The 15,636-nt window shown below is 36.9% G+C and overlaps 1 protein-coding gene across 1 annotated transcript in view; it reads left to right on the top strand.

The window, feature by feature from the left end:
- The window catches only part of LOC150097856 (uncharacterized), a 195,857-nt gene extending 180,237 nt beyond the window's left edge, over window positions 1-15,620 (top strand). The window contains exon 9 of the mRNA XM_090406611.1: window positions 15,565-15,620. Coding sequence (XP_090262737.1) covers window positions 15,565-15,620 — 56 coding nt within the window. The remainder of the gene's footprint in view (window positions 1-15,564) is intronic.
- Window positions 15,621-15,636: the final 16 nt, after the last annotated feature.

The following is a 15,636-nucleotide window of genomic DNA, read 5'->3' as shown; positions in this document are numbered from 1 at the left end:
TCACTATTAAATAATTTTGCCTTTGCAGAGATGTCAAGATTTCGATCAGTGTTTCTTTTAGTCTGTTTGATAGCCATGCAGCTTTCTTTCTTTTTGCTAGTTCTTCAGATAAATCGTTACTCATTTTTATTGTTTGTCTTAAGTAATTGTAAGAGTCAACTTGTTCTACAGGGTGGTTCAAAATTCCATGTACAAACTTTGAGGGGAGGTAGAGAACATCAAATTCAACCATATTCACATAGGAAAGCATGACCGGAAACGCCACCCGAAAATGATAGGTTCACCAGCACTACAGGTGAGCAATTGGGGCTTCCTCATTCAAGCTTTTGATGTTGTACGAAGAACGTGTCGTTTTACGAATGCAGAGATGGCAGACATGCACCTCGTTTATGGGCTAGCTGACGGTAATGGACGGGTCGCTGTACGAATGTATCGTGAAAGGTACCCAAACAGACATGTACTACATCACCAAATGTTTGTGCATTTGAATCTGAATTTGTGTGACTATGGATCATTCAGGGATCGCAGGCATGATAGTGGGTGGCCACATTCGATGCAAAATCCTGCCATGGAAGAGGAGGTGTTGCATGCCATGGACAATAATCCAGAGACAAGCACACATGCCATTGCCTCTTCTATAGGAGTATCTTGATCCAGTGTATTGCGTGTTTTGCACTCTGAGTCCTTACATCCATTTCATATGCAATGGGTCCAGTTACTGATGGCTGAAGATTATCCTCGACGTGTGGAATTTGCACAGTGGTTTCTGCAGAAAAGTGCCGTAGACCCAGATTTTCCAACTTGTATTTTGTTCATGGATGAAGCTTCATTTACCCGTGACGGGGTCTTCAATCACCACAATGCTCATGTGTGGGCCCATGAGAACCCACACGCTGTGCGATCACATGCTGCACAACAACGCTTCACCATTTATGTATGGGCAGGTATCGTCACTGACTGTTTAGTTGGCCCATACCTGTTACCACCCCAACTGGACTCCCAGAAGTATCCGACCTTTCTGGAAGAAATTCTGCCAGATTTACTGAACAATGTTCCAATGACTGTGCATTGGCAGATGTGGTTCCAACACGACAGGGCTCCAGTCCATTTTAGCATTTCAGTGTATCAGTAATTGGACAGGTCCTTTGGGGCCTGATGAATTGGGCATGGTGGACCCATCTCATGGCCCCACGCTCACCTGATTTATGGAGCATTAATTTCTTTCTGTGGGGACCCTTAAAGCCATGGTGTATGAAACGCCTGTTGCCTCTGACATGGACCTCGAGGCAAGAATCGGCATCGGCGCTGCTAATATCCGGGAAACTCCAGGTATTTTTGAAAATATACGGCAACCAATGCATCGTCGGTGTCAAGCATGCTTCACTGCTAATGGTCGTAACTTTGAGCACCTGATGTGAAACCATATTATGTATCCAACTACTATTCAGTTACGCCTAATAAAGTTTTTTACACTACTTATTGCCTTGTTTTATTTCTGTATCTTTGTGTGTCTGTTAGTACCTTGCAGTGGCATTTCCTGTCATGCTTTTCTATGTGAATATGATTGATTTTGATGTTCTCTACCTACCCTCAAAGTTTGTACGTGGAATTTTGAACCGCACTGTATAGGAATGTTGTTAATAATAGGTGACTGTCTTGTGTAGATGTTTTTGATCCATTTTGTTTTTTCTAGATTAATTTCTAAGCCTATCTTACTGCTGTTTGTGTATTTTTTTTCACCCATTTCTTTTAGATCTTTTGGATTGTGGGATATCAGTACTAGATCATCGGCAAACATAAGGATTTGTAGTTTTTCAGCATCTATGCTTATTCCTCCATTTAGGTCTATGTTTTTTCAGAGTGTATTCTAAAGTGCTGGTAAATAGATTAGGGGAGATCACATCGCGTTGGCAGACCTCTCTCTTTATATCTATATTTATTGGTTGATCAAATATGGTTATTTGTGTGGTCTGATTTTTGTTAATTTCTTTTATCATGTGGATGTAAGTTGGGTCCATGTTTATTTCCAGTAAGGCACAGATGACTGCATTGTGTTCTATGGTATGAAATGCTTTTGTTAAAATCAACAAAGAAGAAACAGAGGGATTCGGTATTCTGTGCATTTTCCTGTTAGTTGTGAAATGACCTGGATATGATCTATTGTGAAGCCTCTTCTGAATCCTGTCTGCTCTCTACTGGAGTTGTCTTCTAGAGTGTTTTGGATTCTGTTCAGTATTACTCTGTTCATGATTTTATATATGTGAAAGAGTAGACAGATTGGACAGTAATTTTTTATGTCTTCCTTGTTCCCTTTTTTGAATTGAAGTATTTTGAGGTCTTCCATTCCTTTGGGATATTTTGAAAATAATTAGTCCACCTTTTTGGATTTCTTCAGCCTTAACATAATCAAGTCCTGATGTTTTACCTTTATTCATTTTCTTAAGGGTGTGTTCTATTTCTTCTGGAAGTACATCTGGTATATTGTTTAGTTTTGGAATGATAGGTTCTGAAACTTGGCACTTAGTTGTATAAAGATCTTTATAAAAATTCTGCACAATTTCTTCTTTCCTTTTTCTATTAGTATGTTTTTCTCCATTTTGATCCTGTAAAGCAGATGGAATTGACTGTTTAAAATTTAATTCTTTCTCTATTTTTTTCAGACTGGTTTTTGCCTGCACTGCTTCTCTTAGTTTTTGTAGCCCGAAAGCTTTGTAGTCTTCTGGAATTCTTTTCCTTAGTAACTTACAGATAATTTTGTATTCTAGAAAATTTTCTTCAGATTTCTTCAGTTCTTTTCTCTTTTCAGTAGTTCTATAGTTTGAGGTGAGAGTCATTCTCTTTTCTTTAGTTTCACGGAAATTTCTGATTTTTTTCTTGCACTCGTTGAATTATTGAATTTATTTATTTATTATTATGCTTCACTACGTGTTATTCCTGCTTCCTATGCAGGATCCGCATGTTACTTAGATGCTACTACATGTTAGTACCGCTCCCAACCGACCTGTCGCCTGGTCTGCCGCTGGGGGGGGGATATGTTTTTTGGCTGTAGAGGCGTATGTTCACGGGCCAGTTTGCCTGCTTGCGGGATGAAGAATGCCAGATAAACTGGCAGAAAAAACCCTACTGCCCATGCCCAAGACCAGCTAACTTGGCTATGCCTGAGGAAGATCCTAAAATTCCTTACATCTTTGACCGGAATCGAACCCGGGACACTCCTTTCCCAGGCATATGGTTGCGAGGTGCAAAGCCACTAGGCTAACCGCATGGACTCATTGAATTTATTATTAAAATCAATATAATCATCATTTATGTAACAGTTCTTAATAGTCCATTTGGTCTCCTCTATGTACTTCCTGAACTTGTGGTAGTCTATTTGTTTGGGTTGTCTTTTGTGGGTTGATGTTGCCCTGATGTGTTGTTCTTTTTTGTGGTCTATTCTTATAATGGCTCTGAGGAGTCTGTGGTCAGAATCTGTGTTGAAGTATGTTTCCCCTATTGTGCCACCATTTTGTACCAGTTTTTTACAGTCTGTTAAAATGTAGTCAATTTCATTTTTTGTGTCTCCATTCGATGATTGCCAAATCCATCTTCTTCCTGGGTGTTTGTTGAAAAAAGTTCATGATAAAGAGTTGTTCAGCTGCAGCAAATTCAGCTAATCTCTCTCCTCTTCTATTTTTTTTCTCCTAGGACATGTGGTCCTATAAACTTTTCGTTTTCTTTTCCACATCCTATAATAATAATTAAATAAAAATAAGGTAGTAGTGATGAAAAAGAAGACAAAAAACTAGCAATGTAGGAATATCATTATTAATAATAATGATGGAATTGTGATGGAATCAAAGACTCATCACGAGAGGGCTTCCATCACACACATACACACAGTGCTCATCATACTATGAGTTGAATTCATTCACTGTCTCAACACTCACCACATTTCCAAGCAGTCATTCCAACCACCCACAAACTCTTCATGCAAGTTACCTACTCTTCACCCCCTCCTTCTACATCTTCTAGGGATGTCATCTTGTTCTTCCCCTGTCTCCATCTGTTCAATAAAAAAATCTGATCCATATTAATCTGGAATTTAACCCCTTACCAACTCATATGTTTTGAACATGCTGCCCCCCCCCCCTCCACTCTTCCTTATATCCACTAGACTCAGCAATTCCGTAAACTAATTACCAGTTAGACTCAGCAATCTGTCTTCATACTTGACATTCCAGACATCAGAAACCAACTTAGTTAATCACCTCTGAACATGTTTTGCATCTTTTTATTCTCTTGAAAACCCAGAGAATAAATCTGTCTTCATACTCAATATTTCATTAGTTAATCATCTTATTTCAGCATCTCTTTATCCTTTTCTTCAAATTAACATAAATAAACACAAGGGATGAGTAATGCTATTTATTTAAAGCTATGTATTTAGCCTGAATATTACAGGCCATCATCAGTAGCGATTTATTTATTTATTTACGCATATGGCTTTGTGAAACTGGCAAGTGAAATGTACAATCACAATATCCAGAAACAAATGATGATATTTTAACATGTAAAAGTTCATTACATACAAGGCACAAGCTGCTTTCCAAGTCTTCCTTTTTTAAAAAAAAAGCAAAAGAAATTACAACTACAGATCAATGTCCAGTCTGGAAAGCCAATCCAAGGCCTCATCCATCATCTTGTGGATGTCCTGTAGGCCACCACCATGAAATTGGCACCTTGGACAGTCGTACACAATATGAGTAATCGTCTGACCCAATGGAAAACAATCACAATAAGGGTGGTCTAACAGCCCTTATTTATGTAGTAGGTATCCACATCTGCCCTGGTTAGTTCTGATCCTGTTGATTGATGACCAAATCTTCCTAGAAAGAGCAAAATCAGGCTGCAGAGCACAAGGGTTCTTCTACCAGGAAGCCGTTTGTTGGGAGATTGTTGGACCAGTATTCTCTCCACATGTCAGGTGTTGATGACAGGGCAGCTGAAGAGAAGTTCATCCATGGACCAGAGTGGCTTTCTAGATTTTAGGCAAAGACCAGGTGGATTTATGAGAGTCTGGTGCAGGGGCAGGAGTGGGTTGCTCATTGCTTTATCAAATTCTTTAATCGAGGCTTGTCTTCTCCATATGTTTGATGGAGCAATGTTAGATAGGACAGGCAGCCAGGAGAGAGAAAGAGAGGCTTCTCACTGTCCCACTAATTGTGCACATGGTAAAGTTTAGCTGGGTGTCTATAATGTTAGTGTGTGCACTTCTCTTCCAGACAGGGGCACAATATTCTGCTGCAGAGAATGAGAGGGCTAGTGCAGATGACCGTAGGACTTCTGCGCCACAACCCCAGGTTGTTCCAGCAAGCCTTGAAATGATGTTGTTTCTCATTTTAATTTTGTTGGATAAGTTGATGATGTGCCTTTTATAAGTTAGGCTTCTGTCCAGGCTCACTCCAAGGTATTTCAGGTGAGGCTCGTGTTGTACCATTTTTCCACAGAAAGAAAGAAAGGTTGAGGTGTCGATTCGCCTCAGCATTGTTCAGGTGAAATACTGTGGACACAGTTTTTGTTGGATTTGGCTTCAAGTACCACTGCTTAAAGTACTCTTCCAGGACGTTCAGGTCTGTGTTCAAGGTTGATTCCGGGTTGGCAAAGGATGTAGATTCATGTAGGATCACTAGGACATCAGCGTACATATACTTGCTTGAGCTGGTATGTGGTAAGTCATACATAGATGTTAAAAAGTAAAGGGGATAACACAGAGCCCTGTGGGAGACCATTGTGAAGGAATCTGGGCCTGCTCTTTTTTCTGCCAATATAGACCCAGATCTTTCTGTTGGAGAGAATGGATTCAAAAAGCTGGAAAGTTTTTTGCACCTTATTCTATTTCCTAGCTTTAGGAAGAGGCCCCTGATCCAGACTGTCATAAGCTGAAGTTAAGTCAATGAAAGCAGCTCTAGATTTCAGTTTCTTCTGGAAGCCTGCTTCAATCTGTGTTGTCAGAGCCAGGACCTGGTCACAGCAACTTCTTCCTGTCCTGAAGCCAGCTTGTTCAATTGGGAGTGCTCTTTTGGTAATTGGTGAAATTCTTTTAAGGAGAATTCTTTCAAAGAGCTTAAAGGTGGAGCAAAGCAAGGAGATAGGTCATAGATTTTTCACATAATTTGGATCTTTCCCTGGTTTGGACATAGCAATTATTTTGGCTTCCTGCCACAGATTTGGTAGTTTACCAGTCATTATAATTTCTGAGAAAAAGGCAGCCAGCCATGTTTGGCCTTGTTGACCAGGATGTTTTAGAAACTCAGGGAGGATACCCATCCACTCTTGCAGCCTTGCCATTCTTGGTGAGTTTTAAGGCTACCTGTACCTCTTCCCGAGATTCTGGATGTACAAGTTCAGGAAGTTCTTGTCTCTTCTTCAGGACCCAGCTCTATACAAGATATGTCCCAGCTTTATCAGGAAAAATTGCTTAGCAATTTTTCCTGATAAAGCTGGGACATATCTTGGAGGTTTTCAATAAATGATTAGCCATTTGATCAGGAGTTATCTCTGTTGTTTTGTTTATTGTCGGTTCTGCCCCACCTAATTTTCTAAGAAGTGACCAGCTTTTCTGGCTAGATGTGGTGAAATCGAGTTCATGAATGGTTGAGATCCATCTTTCCTTTCTGTTTTTATCCAGGGTTGCTATGAGCTCCTTAGCAACAGTTAGGTGTTCAGTTTCCTCGTATTTGGCTAAACATTCTTCAGTTTCTCTACTCCGGCATGGGATATATATTGTTTTCTGTGGCCTCTAGGAATAGAGGCTTTGGCTGCAGTTTTGATTAATTTAACAATTCTAGGATAGCAATTTGGAGTGGGTGGAATTTCTCTAATGGTTTGCTTGATTTGTTTCTGAAATGCATTCCAGTTGGACCTGCGAAGGTTCCATCTAACGATTGGTGTTCCACTGATGACTGGGATCGATGTGCCTGTCTCTATTAATGTAGGACAATGTTGACTATTAAGGAATCTGTTGAGGATGGTTCTGGTTGTTGGCAGAGGGTGGTCTTCAGAGTCTTTAGTGACTATGCACAGATCTGGGGGTGTAGGTTCTGTTCCATCTGGCTGAGTGGAGAGTGTCCTCCTGCTCGGCATTGTAAATCAAATACAGGTTATATGTATCCATCCAGTTAATTAGATTATCATCATCCTGGTTGTTAGCCCCACATGGTGTGATAGGAGTTGAAGTCACCAACATAGATAGCAGGATGAGGTGGTGGCTGATCCATCTGATCAGGCCAGGATTGCGATGGTTGGTTTGTAGACCTTGCAGAAGATGGTATTTTGAACTTTAATACCTATGGAGTATTCTGTATTAAGTACATGTTGGGTTATGTCCTTGAGGCCAGGCCGGATGTAGGTTGCCAGGCCATGCTTGGGATGGCCGTTATGAGACATGAGAATTAGACCTGGGATCTTTAGTCTATTGAGGCTGTGTCAGGCACATGAGTTTCCTCCAGAGCCAAGACATCAATTACTTTGTCTTTGGCTATTTTGACGATGACTCCTGCTTTGGATTTAGATAGTCCTTCTATGTTTAGGGAACATATCTTGAGAAAGTGTTGTTTAGGGGACTGTAACTTATTTTTTGAAGCTTTCCCTCCTCCCAAACAAGCAACGCAATCCTTGTTATTCCTGGGGACAGTCGAGCCAGCTTGGAGCTTTTTAAGTTTTGTATTTATCATAGTTGTTGTAAGTGGTCCAGGAGGCTTGGCACCTTTGGATGGTTTGTTTGAGACATTAGCAATAGTAGTTAATTACAAAGTAGAATGTGAACAATGAATTGACCTGAAAAAGATGTGCATGATGTTATACATAAAGCAGTGCAATGGTATAACTGATAAATTGCATAAATTAGATAAATTTATGCAATTAGATAAATATTTCCTTGTCAACATTTAAATAGCTAATGAATTAAAGATAATTCATTAGCTATTTAAAAAAAATTATTGACGTGTAATTAAAATAAGATTTTCCCATGTCTTAGATAGAGACAAGCAGTTGTTCCGATTTTAGTTCAGATGGTAAGGCCTCAGCACTGTCTTTAAACAAGCATTCAAATTTATGCTGATATTGATGAAGTAAGCGTGTTTCAGCCCATAGGATGTTGTGCTAATGTAACATTGGCATTCTTGTATTCTCTTTTCTATAGAGCATCCAGTTTGTCCAAAGTAAGAATGATGACAGTCAACAAGGAACTTGATAAACATCAGGGAGAGCTAGAGGAGGCCGTTTATCTTTTGAAGATGGAAACCATGCTGATAATTTGTTGATAACCACTAAATTATATATCTTAAGAATTCTGGAAATGGGTTTCAAGATGCCAGACATGTAAGGAATTGGAACCAAACGTGCTATTTCATGCTTATTTGAGCTAGGATTATGGGAATTAAAAAGCTTTTGCATGGTCCTTTCTGAAAAGCCGTTGAGTTTCATATTTTATATTTAAGAGTTCCTGCTGTAATAATTGAGGTGTAGGATATGAGCACATCTCAATAAAGTTTTTATACTTCCTGTCTTCTGTAATGGTTTTTGAGCTGATTACTGTTGAATGTACTGTCCATTGAAAGTAGGCTTTCGATAAATGGAAGTAATTAATTCACCCGATGGTGATGGAGTACAACATCTTAAAAAGGACCATTTGTTGTCTTTTTCCATTTCCATGTTAAATTTAATTCATGGATATAGATTGTTTATATTAGATAAATAAAAAATAGATAATATGTTTTCATTATGGGTTCAGATAGCAAAAACGTCATCTATATAATGAACCCAAAACAAAGGCTGAAGGCGCATGGACGAGAAAAGGATGTCTTCTAGATGTTCTAAATAAAAGTTAGCAAGTGTGAGGGAGAGTGGACCTCCTGTTGTGGTTCCTTCAACTTGACTGTAAAACTGATTCTGAAAAATAAAATATCCAGAGTACATAACAAAGTTGAATTATGTCCTGTGGAAATGCTTCTGAAAATGGATGTAGTGTATCCTCAAGAGGAATATTTTTCAAGAGAGAGATTCTATATCACAACAAACCATTATATTAGTGAGTTGTAGGGAAACATTTTTTTTTTTTTTTTTACTTTATCTAGAAATTCAAAATTTTTATAAATGAGTGGGAGCTGTCAATCTGAACTTTCAATAGGTGTGCTAAAAATTTGGCTATTCAGTAAGTAGGTGAATTTTTGCAGTTTATGACTGGATGAAGAGAAATGTCTCACTTATGTATCTTATGTAAACCATAAAATTAGGTAGTAAATATCTCAGAATGCCCAGTAACCAAAAGTGACACCCTTATTCTTTCAAAGGGACACAATTTCTCCATAGTTCCTAAAAGGATATCTTACTATATTTCCTTGACAACATTGAATGGAACTTATTCACTCTATTTGGTAAGAATGCTAATAAGCTTCATTTGGTAATTTCATCCTATTGAAGTGAAACCTTTCATCAGCTGAAATGAAAGCATTACAACCTTTAAGATACAACAGTCATCTCATCATTACTAAGTTCGACAAATGGAATGCAACTGTTGTTATGGATTATATAAGAAAAGTCAGTCTTTTATTACAGAATCAATCAATGGACCTAGAATTGGATTACAATCCCACTAACAGACAACTCAGAAAACTGAACTCTTTACTAGATGAAGTTGTAACTCTCAATTGAGACACAATTGAGACACCATAGGAAAACTTAGAACTATGGTTAGTTCTAAGTTCTATGGTTTAGCCATAGAACTAAGTTCTATGGCTAAACCATAGAACTAAGAGGTTCTAGCAATATACATAAAGACATTCCTCTTCATCCAACAGTTCCTTGTGACTGTCATCATTCTTACTTTGGATAAACTGGATGCTTTGTAGAAAAGAGAATACAAGAACAACAGTCTTTTATAGGCAACAATAAATCTGAAAAATCTGGCATGGTACAACATGGAATAGATACAGACTGCAACATCCTATGTTGTAATACACACTTACTTCATTAATATTGGTATAAATTTGAATATTGTTTAAAGAAAGCATTGATCCCTTATTTCACCATCTATACTTAATTCAGGAAGACTGCCTCTCTCTGTCTAAGATATAGGAAAGTCTTATTTTAATCACATATCAATATCTTTTTTTTTAAATAACTAATTATTATTTATGTGGGCACTCCATGGTGTCAAAAGATTCATTGCGGTAGACCCTACCCTATCTATTAATATGCAATACCTGTCATACATCTTCATAAACCTATTCACTATTGGGGTACTCACAACCACCTCTGGCAACCCATTCCACTCGTTCACCACTCTTCAAGAAAAGAACCTAGTCTGCACACTCTTAAGACAGCTTCTAAGTGTGACCCCTTGTTTTCCCCCCACTCCCCTTGTATTGAAATATTACTTCTGATTCAATCTTATATGTCCCTTTAGTAAATCCCCTTTCCTCTACCCGCAAGCTAAACTCTGCAACCCACAGAGATGTCATCAGCTTGGTCACTTGTCTCTGAATCCTCTCCACTACCTCTCGATCCCCCAAAAAACACAGGTGACCAAATCTGTGCACAGTAGTCAACAAAAAGCCAAATCATAGCCTTATAAAGAGAGATAATAACTTTCATGTGCTCTTCAGCATCCAAGTAATCCTCTGAGCTATTTTACCAACTCTTAGAATATGTCCTCTGAATTTCAAATCTCTATCCACCATCATCCCCAGATCCCTAGCCTCATAAATTTTCTGTAAACTAGTACTATCAATATGATAAGAAGTGAATAATCTTTTCATCCCGAAATGCATTACTTTGAGGCGAATGACCAAGTACAGGATCTAGTCTCTCGAGCAAAAATATTGAATAAGGTAGTCAATTCAGGAAGTAAAGGTGGATGGAGGCCTAAAGGGATGCTGCAATTTCTATATTCTAATGCCAGAAGGATTATCAGCAACAAAAGGCAGGAGTTTTTGGCACTGGTTAGTGCAACCTTACCACAAGTTATAGGCATTAGTGACACTTTGTTAACAGCAGATGATGTAGTTACAGATATAAAATATGAAGGGTTTAGTATTTTCAGGGAAGATAAATAAGATAGGATGGGAGAGGGGTACTGATGATGATAGTGGATGAATTACTGCCAAAAAGCAGCAGTTTGGTATGAGATCAAAGCCGGTAAGACAAAATATACAGCTGGTCGTTGCTATAGACCAAGCAGTTCCATGTATGGTCCTGGAAGACCTGCATCAGCAAATTAGTAAAATGAGTACAGGTTGAGGGATTGTTATAGGGACTTCAACTTTGGAGATATAGATTGGAATGAAGAAAGATCACATGGCAGGAAGAAATGGAATTTATACACTTACTGTGAGATAATTACTTGAGGCAACATGAAATGAAGGGAACTAGGGGATTGAGAGTATTGGAATTGGTCATAGGATCAGAACAGCTATCCATAACCAATGTGGCCACATTGCCTCTGATTGGCAAAGGTGACCATGCAGTCTTGACATGGGAGATTATAAAACATGTGAAATATTCTGTCAAGAGCAGGTATATGTGAAACTATAAGGCAAGTGATTATGATGCACTAAGGAGGAAGCTTGAATTTGTGCATTGGCATAAAACTCTGTGAAGGAAGGATGTTAGTGGTGCACGGGATATAGATAGATAGAAAGGTCATCTAGACAAAGCAGTATTAAATAGCATACCTAAGGTAAGGAGGGTGCATCAAGTAGGAGTTAGATGGATGAGTAATATCATTAGGCAGGAGATACAGAAGAAGAAAATGCTGTGGAGGGTACATTAGGAGAAAGGTGACCAGAAAACTCCCAAACAGTACAATGATCAGGATGATAATGAATGATGATGGTCACGAGGTGACAGAATCTTATAAAATATTTGAGTTACTGAGTGACCACTTTGCAAGGATATATCATCCAAGTGGTCACTTAGCAACTCAACTATTTTATATGAATCTGTCACCTCGTGACCATCATCACTCATTAAGTTTAATCTTACATGGTCATTCTTCCTCTACTTGCAACATAATGAAAGAACTCTTTGGGATTTTCTTTGGCCTGCTCAGCTAGATTGTGAGGTTACTTGTTTAACATATGTGACAGACACTAATGTAGAAACAGAGGTCAATGAATTGGAGGTTCTTAGGATATTGCAAAATCTCAGTGAAAATACAACTGCGGGTTTAGATGGAATATTAGTTTGGGTTTTGTGAGAATGCACAAGGGAACTTGCAATACTTCTAACTAGGCACTTTGTCTCAGCTGTGGTAGAGTTCCAAGGGAGTTGAATGAGGACATAATAATAATTCCCTTGCATAAGGGAGGTTCTGAGACCTCAGTACCAAATTATAGATCAATCAGTATATCAGACTTGGTGTGAAAGTACTGGAAAAATTGGTCTAAAACAGAACTCAAGAATGGGTGGAAAGAAATATACTGTATGAGGGTTGACATGGCTTTGTGAAGGATAAGTCATGCTTTAGTAATTTACTAACTTTTTATAATAGAGTAACATGATAATTCTCCTTAGCATGCGGAGAATTGCATGCGGGTGGCAAAGGGTCTTTGCCACCCGCATGCAATTTCTATCTAAGCGCCTCCTGTAACGATCTGGGCGTGTGGTTCTTTCACGTTAATAAAAATTTAAATTATTTGAAATTTCTTAAATAATTGACAGAACAGCCACACGTTGGTTCGCTAAATGTAATGAACCAGGGATGTTGACTAGGCAGGATAATCGTTAAAAACTTGAATATTCAAAAAATTCTCAAAAGTTAAAGCAAATTTTGATAAAGCCACTTCACTTTAATCGTTGAATATAATGATACAGGGATTATAGCCTTCTCACCGACCCAAATTGCTAACAAAATTAAAATGAATTTTAATTAAAGTTAAAATTTATTTGAACTAAAGTTTAAAAATTCTTGCATTTTACAAGTTGCTAAATTCTTAGTAACTTGTAAAACTTTTTTAATAATTTTTATAAGTGGAACTATCTTTTAGGAAAATAAAAGAAACTCAAGATAGATGAGAAAATAAGAAAATAATTCAGAAATAATTAGAAGATTTAATGTATTCAAAAAAGAACATCTTTACAGAATAACAGAAAATAAATTAAATTACATAAATATACTTGAAATTTTTTATTAAAATTTTAGGGTTTTTGATTTCATGTTCACAAAATTAGAAATAACTGGTCTTGACGTCTAATTCCGCACATATATCATTTTCAATAGCTATTAACACCAAACTAACAAGCCTTTTTTGTGACATACTTGTTCTTAAGTGGGTTTTAATCAATTTCAACTTGGAAAAGGAACGTTCACCGCTCGTTACACTAACAGGTAAGGTTAATAGTATTCTTAAAGCAATTGAAAAGTTAGGGAAAGATAAATTATTGGATACAATAAAATTCAAGAATATCGAAAGAGTTTTGAATATTTAAATTATCCTTCCTAAAAATATCCCGGAAAGCACATAACTTGTCACATAGTTCTATTGCATTTACGTCTTTATTGTCGTCATCCTTCAAGAGAATCTCTATAAACGGCACAATTTTTTCATAAATCTTCATTATTAATTTGTAGTAATCTAAACAAGAAATTGAAATTATTATTATATAATTTTAGTTGTTCAAAACGTTCTATTAACGAACACATTGCAATGTCTAGAAGTGTATAAAACACATTCACTGTAAATTTATCTTCTGGCGATTGTGACGTTTCGTCATGATGCTCGTAGTCAAATTGTCATGTCTTCTGTTGTCGTCGAACTTCTGTACCAGTTTTAAATTCTTGTTCTCCATCCACCTCTTCACTCAGTTATTTTGCCGTTTTTAGAACTTCTTTAAAATTTGTATCTGATCAGTACTCTTGTAAGAATATTTTTAAGTTTTCAATAGATTCTAAAGCAAGTGTAATGTTCATATTTTTGTCTTGAAGCATTTTACTCACAGGGTTTATTCTGTTAAGTAAATCATGCCAAGTTATAAGAGAGCAAATAAATTTGTAATCCTTTATTTTAGCAAAAAATTTTTATTATTTATATTTTCAAAAAAGTGCATCGTAAATTTCTCCTAACTGATATCGTAGAGGGCGGATTGCATTAATTTTACTTTCCCATCGCGTTTCTGATGGTTGTTTCAATGTTAATTTTTTTATGAACTTTAAAAGGATTGCCCAACGTTTGTAAGAGAATGAAAAGAAATTGTATATTTCTTGAATAATTGCAAAACCTAAAATGTTTTCCCTGATCTTGACAATTCCTTTGTCACAGGAAACAAAGCGAATAATAATGGTCATTTGTTCTGTTTTACTTGCATCAGGTGTGCAGTCTAAAATTATGGAATAATATTTAGATTTTCGAATCGATAATAAAATTGTATTCCCGATTGCATTACTTAAAGTTTCCAATATTTCATTTTGACTGTCTTGACTCAAATAGTGTACTCTATTGTTTCATTGTAGGGCCCTTTCAACATGATTTTCCATAATGGATCAAACTTCACGAACAGTTCAACTAAATTTAAAAAATTGCCGTTATTCCTTTCATATAATTTATCAGATGATCCGCAAAAAGCTAAATTTTGGCTACCAAGGAATTTTATAATTTCAATCAAGCGTTCTAAAACACTCGTGCAATGTTTCTTTTCCATTTCATACATGCTTTGAGTCTGGCAATCAATAGTAGTTTTGTTTTTTAAATTTTTATCAAGTTCCTTCCATTTTAAGAAATTTTCATGCGAGTTAAACCAGTCTCATGTCTATGCAAAGTTGTACTTACATTTCTCCAATCGTTATAACCTTCTATAAGACTACTTGATTCAGTAGATGCGAAAAGTTTGCAACAAAAGCAAAAAAAAAGAATTTAAAGTTTTGGAATAAATGAGTCATGTTCTTGGCACGAGCTCCATGTTTTCCATTTTTCTATTATAATACATGTCACCAAATTTACGACCATATGTATCTCTGGGATATATTATATTTTTCTTTTGAACAGGCCCCATTTCAATTAAAACAACTCATAATTTTTCATCAATATTTCCCTATTCACCTGGATCTTCTAAATTTACAGAGACTAACAATGTGTTAGTTTTGTGGTCAACTACAACTAAATCTTTTCCTAACTGTTTTTTGCTTAAATCATGCATCTTGTTATCTTGTTCAATAGTTGCAATAGTACTTTCATGTAAACTGGATGATGTGCATGGTTCTTCAACTCTGATTTCTGATGTATCGAGTTGGTTACAATCTGCATCAGAATATTTTAATATTTTAACAAATTTATTAAGAGCCCATTATTCCAGTTCGTTTCTTAATATCTACTTCTTTCCCAGCATGACGCTTTTTAATATTTGATTCCATTTCTATTTTATACCCACAAGAAATTATTACACGACACAGAGATGAAATAATAGTCCACACTGTGCTACTGTCAGTAGCCTACTGAGATGTGTACCATATGACTGGTTAACTAGCAACAAATGTTTTGTACGAAAATTCATTTCTGCGCATAAAAACCGTTCACTGTTTCACTTTAGATAGACACAACATTTTGCAAGCAAGCATTTTGCCTGCTCTCGCTGCAAAATTGTAAACAGCTGGCTGATCAA

The sequence above is a fragment of the Typopeltis vanoorti genome, chromosome 16 (assembly GCF_054136105.1).
Source record: "Typopeltis vanoorti isolate ZY-2024b chromosome 16, IOZ_Tvanoo_1.0, whole genome shotgun sequence".
Classification (NCBI taxonomy): Eukaryota; Metazoa; Arthropoda; class Arachnida; order Uropygi; family Thelyphonidae; genus Typopeltis; species Typopeltis vanoorti.
Note: the sequence above shows the minus strand (reverse complement) of the source record. Positions and strands in the feature narration are given on the sequence as shown.